The sequence below is a fragment of the Aspergillus sydowii genome (assembly GCF_001890705.1).
Source record: "Aspergillus sydowii CBS 593.65 unplaced genomic scaffold ASPSYscaffold_34, whole genome shotgun sequence".
In the NCBI taxonomy this organism is placed as follows: Eukaryota; Fungi; Ascomycota; class Eurotiomycetes; order Eurotiales; family Aspergillaceae; genus Aspergillus; species Aspergillus sydowii.
In genome coordinates, this window is record NW_024467892.1 from 1,363 (window position 1) to 5,200 (window position 3,838).

The following is a 3,838-nucleotide window of genomic DNA, read 5'->3' on the forward strand; positions in this document are numbered from 1 at the left end:
CCTCGCTGCGCATATGGCGCGCAACCAGACGCCTGAAGGACACCATCACCTACGGCTCTTGCTTGAGGTAGCCAGGAGGCTCTTGGAAAAGATCAACCACGATTGTAATGAGCAAGTGGATCACATATTGCAGCTGAGCTTCCCGTCATTGCCAAGGATTTGAGCATGGGAAAGTCTACCAGCAGACAGGAACCACGGGTCCGGCTTCAAAATTCAATCATGAATGGCACATGTTTGGAACGACAATTAGTGAATGCGTCCGTCAATGGAGGCAGACGTAGATATCATACGAACCTGTGCACGCTAGCGACCCAGTGTACGGACGTGGGAATCACATAGAAGAAGGCTCGTCACATTGTTATGGCGAGCTTTCTAGGTGATTGGGTTTGGATTACTCCAAAGCCAGGTGCAGCTTGATGTGTGCAGTTTCGCGCGCAACAATCCACGGAGTGCGGACAGGGACTCCCATCATGTGGCAATCCAGCGCACCCATCACGGCGGAGCGGCCTGTAGTCCATCGCAACGCGGGCTCGGGCTGTTTCTATGTCTCCCGTACACGTAGAACGTCACCAGCCAAATGACGCTAAGAATTTGACAGGCTCAAAGAGAGGATCGAGTACGTCAACAGCTTATCTCCTTGTCGTGGACTTTGGAACGTAGGGATTGACGATCGATTACAGAGCCTTGGGATCCAGTATGGAGGAACAGGAGCGGTGGAATAAAGAGGTAATCAGGCTGTGAATCGGCTGTATTCTTTCCAGCAGCCGACAGGAACACCTGTGGGGAGGAAAATGGCCCGATGAAAGTAGCGACTGAGGTACAGTATGAGCCACNGAGCATAAAATTACTGTGGTAATACTCTAGGGAAGCTATTTAGATTAAGGATTCGCTGCGCTCCATTGACCAATTGTCTTAGGAATCTGACACAAGAGCCCTTGTTTCCCGTCTAATTAAGGCACAAATAGAGATAGCATCCATATATAGACATCACCGGAAAATGCGCATNGTGTACTTCAGGAGCTTCGCTTATGTAAATATGAAGCCTCAGACCAATATCAGACCATGAAGTGGTATACGAATTAGGCTCCGGTCTACACCCAGAGGCCCTAGTTCTTGAAATCCTAGATTTCGCTTGTTCCACTGTCACTTCGGACATGATTTGGCCCCAGGTTGATGTGCAGCCGCGGGTGACGACTATCAAAACAGAAATTTCAACTTTAACATCAGAAAGCTGACTAGACTCCGAAGAGCATAGATTCTGAGCAAAAACATGTCTCGTCAGTCAAGCACTTCGTCCCTTGACAGTCCCAGGTGCAGATTGACCACCGGCGCATTTGATATGCTCCAAGTTGCAAAGCAGTATGTCTGGTCCTTACCTTACTTTTCGGTTGCGTTCTCGTGCGAACGCACTGGATGCGCACATCATGAATTAGAGCCGGCTAACCGTTTTCTGATCTCTCTCAACATCTTTGAGTTACCTGATTTCAGGGCGTAGTCCAGTGCGCTCTCTTCCTTAACATATTCAAAGGTGAGGTTAATATCTTTTCTTTTCAGTAAGGCCATGGATACCTCGTCGTTATAGCGAGCATTAATGCCGTGGGACCAGCATCATCTCGGTGATTCACATCGATCTGATCATGTTCCAGGATCTCAACCACAACTGCCGTTTGTCTTAATTCACTACCCCACATCAGTGCACTCATATGACCAAAGCTGCAGTTGACGTTGAGGTTGGGTACACGTAGCAGTCGAAGAATGCTTCCCTCATTTTTGTGAAATAATGCGCTGATTAATGGATGCAGGATCCCGCGGCTGTTGATAGCCACGCGCTGGTCACTCAGGAGCGTTTCGAGTAACTCCATCGAGCCTCTGCCCGCTGCGACCGCCAGCGGCGAGATCTCGGTAGGACTTATATTCGGATCTAGCCGCGTGTCGTCAAGAAGCTTCTTCACAGCCGCTTTGTTCCCTTCACTGACCGCAAACCAAAAAGGCGTGTGGCCTCCGAAGTCGCTCATATTGATGTCAACAACGTTGTGCCGTAGCAGGATGCCAAGCGGACGACAGTGATTGTTCGATGCTGCATAAGATAACGGCGTCCGTCCCTTGGAGTCAGTCTCATTAACGTCAATACGACTATCCCGCAGAAGCATCTTCATAATGTAGAGTTTGTCATGTTGCTGCGCTGCGATGTGGAGTATTGTCTGCCCAGCATCGTTTCGGACGTGCACGTTCAGCCGTGGTAAGCTGAGAAAACAATATGTGGCGGATAGACTCACTAATCCCACTGCTCGGAAATCCCGGTGCTGCTTTCGTGGTCCACATTGTGCTGGTATAGATATTTTTTCACCGATTGGTAAAGGCCTCTGTTCACGCTCATCAGGTCATAGACATCCCGTGCGCTATGAAGCGTAGAGGCTATATGGAGCACAAGTTCGGGTGGAAGACTTGAAAAAGACATCATAAGAAGAGCATAGCTGATGCAGCTGACAGGCAATCTAGAGACGGAACCAATACAAGACCGTACAAACGACTAAATAATGAGCAGAAATAACGCAATCTATGTACAGCAGGATGGGCAATTGTCACATCGCGGGCACAGCGTTGTGCTTAGGATCTGCGCAAAACGACGGTTCACTAACCCCGGAGCACTTGCACTAGCCGTGGAGAATATAGTGGGTGTACGGACCACCGCAACATAAAGAGGCCGCAGCCAGCCGGTAAACCAGCAGATGATATTACGCAGCTCAGTCACCTCAAGAGAAGCTGGCGTGTCCGAGCTTCTTCACACATAGATAACAGCAAGATATTGATCCGCAATGACCATCCCTGGACTTCCCTAGCCTGTACTCCCATGGTGCTCTAAACCGATTCCTCCTATCAAATCCTCCAAAATAATCATTCATAGCTATGTGCGTCGATTTCAGCGCGCAAGCCGGCTGCCGGTGTATGGATTGTTTGATAGTCCACAGCTGTTGAGCTGATGAACGTTATCTCCGTGATACAGGAGTATGGGACCAGTATCAACGGGCGATTGGAGTGGCCGCAGGAAGAAGCGTCGCCAAATGTGTTCAACTGTACATGAAGAAGGTCATCGGTCTATCATAAAATGCAGACGCGAGCAAGCGCCCGTCCAACCACCGATGCCAGGGATAGCAGTAATAAGCTAGGAATAAGAATCACAATCAACACCACCATAGCACATATATCCGCAGGGCAATGATGATCGCAGTTCGTCAGGAGGCACACAATTTCGTCCTCATTGCCAGACTTGGCAGCATCCACCGGCGCCCGTCCNNNGTTGTCTCTTCTGTGTCGTTCGGTTCGCGGATCGTCCAGAAGAGACCGGACGAGAAGCTGGTCGCCGTCGGACGCGGCCCACCAAAGAGGCGTCCGTCCATCTTCATCCGACACGTTGGGGTCCGCGGTTGACTTGTTCAGGAGCTGGTGGACCAGCGCTAGATTCCCCTCGTCGACCGCATGATGCAGGGAAGTTGACCGATCCGTGGACTCGCCGGTCCCGGTGGAATTCACTTGCACGTCGTCCTCAATCAACAGACGGCTGGCTACTTGGTGGTGGCCCTGGCGAGTCGCATTCCATAACGCCGTGCAGCCTCTCCTATTCTGCACATTGATATCGATCGTGCGTGACATCAGCAGATGGTTCACCGCTCCTACGTGCCCGGCTTTCGCTGCGAGGTGGAGGGCAGTTGACCCAGTACGGTCCCGGGCATTCACATCGATACGGCCGTCAGCGAGGAGGAGGTCCACGATTTGCGCGTCTCCGTTCTCTGCTGCGCAGTGGAGGGCGCTGCATCCACGATCATCTAGACGCACGCGG

At 51.1% G+C, this 3,838-nt stretch overlaps 4 protein-coding genes across 4 annotated transcripts in view; 1 reads left to right on the forward strand and 3 right to left on the reverse strand.

Annotated features, from left to right (window-relative positions):
• Window positions 1–585: 585 nt before the first annotated feature.
• ASPSYDRAFT_52861 (uncharacterized protein) lies at window positions 586–1,024 on the reverse strand (the record flags this gene model as incomplete). The annotated part of the gene is made up of 2 exons (XM_040848572.1): window positions 681–1,024; window positions 586–616 (listed from the first exon to the last, which is right to left on the reverse strand). Coding segments are annotated over exons 1-2 (176 nt in total), but the record flags the coding sequence as incomplete, so codon positions are not given.
• A 370-nt stretch (window positions 1,025–1,394) lies between these two features.
• ASPSYDRAFT_52862 (uncharacterized protein) lies at window positions 1,395–2,437 on the reverse strand. The gene is made up of 2 exons (XM_040848573.1): window positions 1,570–2,437; window positions 1,395–1,546 (listed from the first exon to the last, which is right to left on the reverse strand). The coding sequence occupies exons 1-2, from the start codon at window positions 2,013–2,015 to the stop codon at window positions 1,423–1,425; spliced, it is 570 nt and encodes a 189-aa protein (XP_040695693.1). The 5' UTR covers window positions 2,016–2,437; the 3' UTR covers window positions 1,395–1,422.
• Window positions 2,438–3,079: 642 nt separating this feature from the next.
• On the forward strand, window positions 3,080–3,534 carry ASPSYDRAFT_52867 (uncharacterized protein). Its single transcript, XM_040848574.1, is given in 2 exon segments — window positions 3,080–3,486; window positions 3,505–3,534. The coding sequence occupies 1 exon segment, from the start codon at window positions 3,220–3,222 to the stop codon at window positions 3,427–3,429; it is 210 nt and encodes a 69-aa protein (XP_040695694.1). The 5' UTR covers window positions 3,080–3,219; the 3' UTR covers window positions 3,430–3,486; window positions 3,505–3,534.
• A 141-nt stretch (window positions 3,535–3,675) lies between these two features.
• Window positions 3,676–3,838, reverse strand: part of ASPSYDRAFT_1173938 (uncharacterized protein) — a gene marked incomplete at its 3' end in the record, with an annotated part of 1,257 nt that continues 1,094 nt past the window's right edge. Inside the window, exon 3 of the mRNA XM_040840285.1 lies at window positions 3,676–3,838. This exon is cut by the window's right edge and continues 54 nt beyond it. Within this exon, the coding sequence (XP_040695695.1) occupies window positions 3,676–3,838 (163 nt within the window).

What these genes read in the sequence shown, in the direction of transcription:
- ASPSYDRAFT_52862 (XM_040848573.1), bottom strand. Translation starts at nt 2,015, where the DNA reads ATGAGCGACTTCGGAGGCCACACGCCTTTTTGGTTTGCGGTCAGTGAA.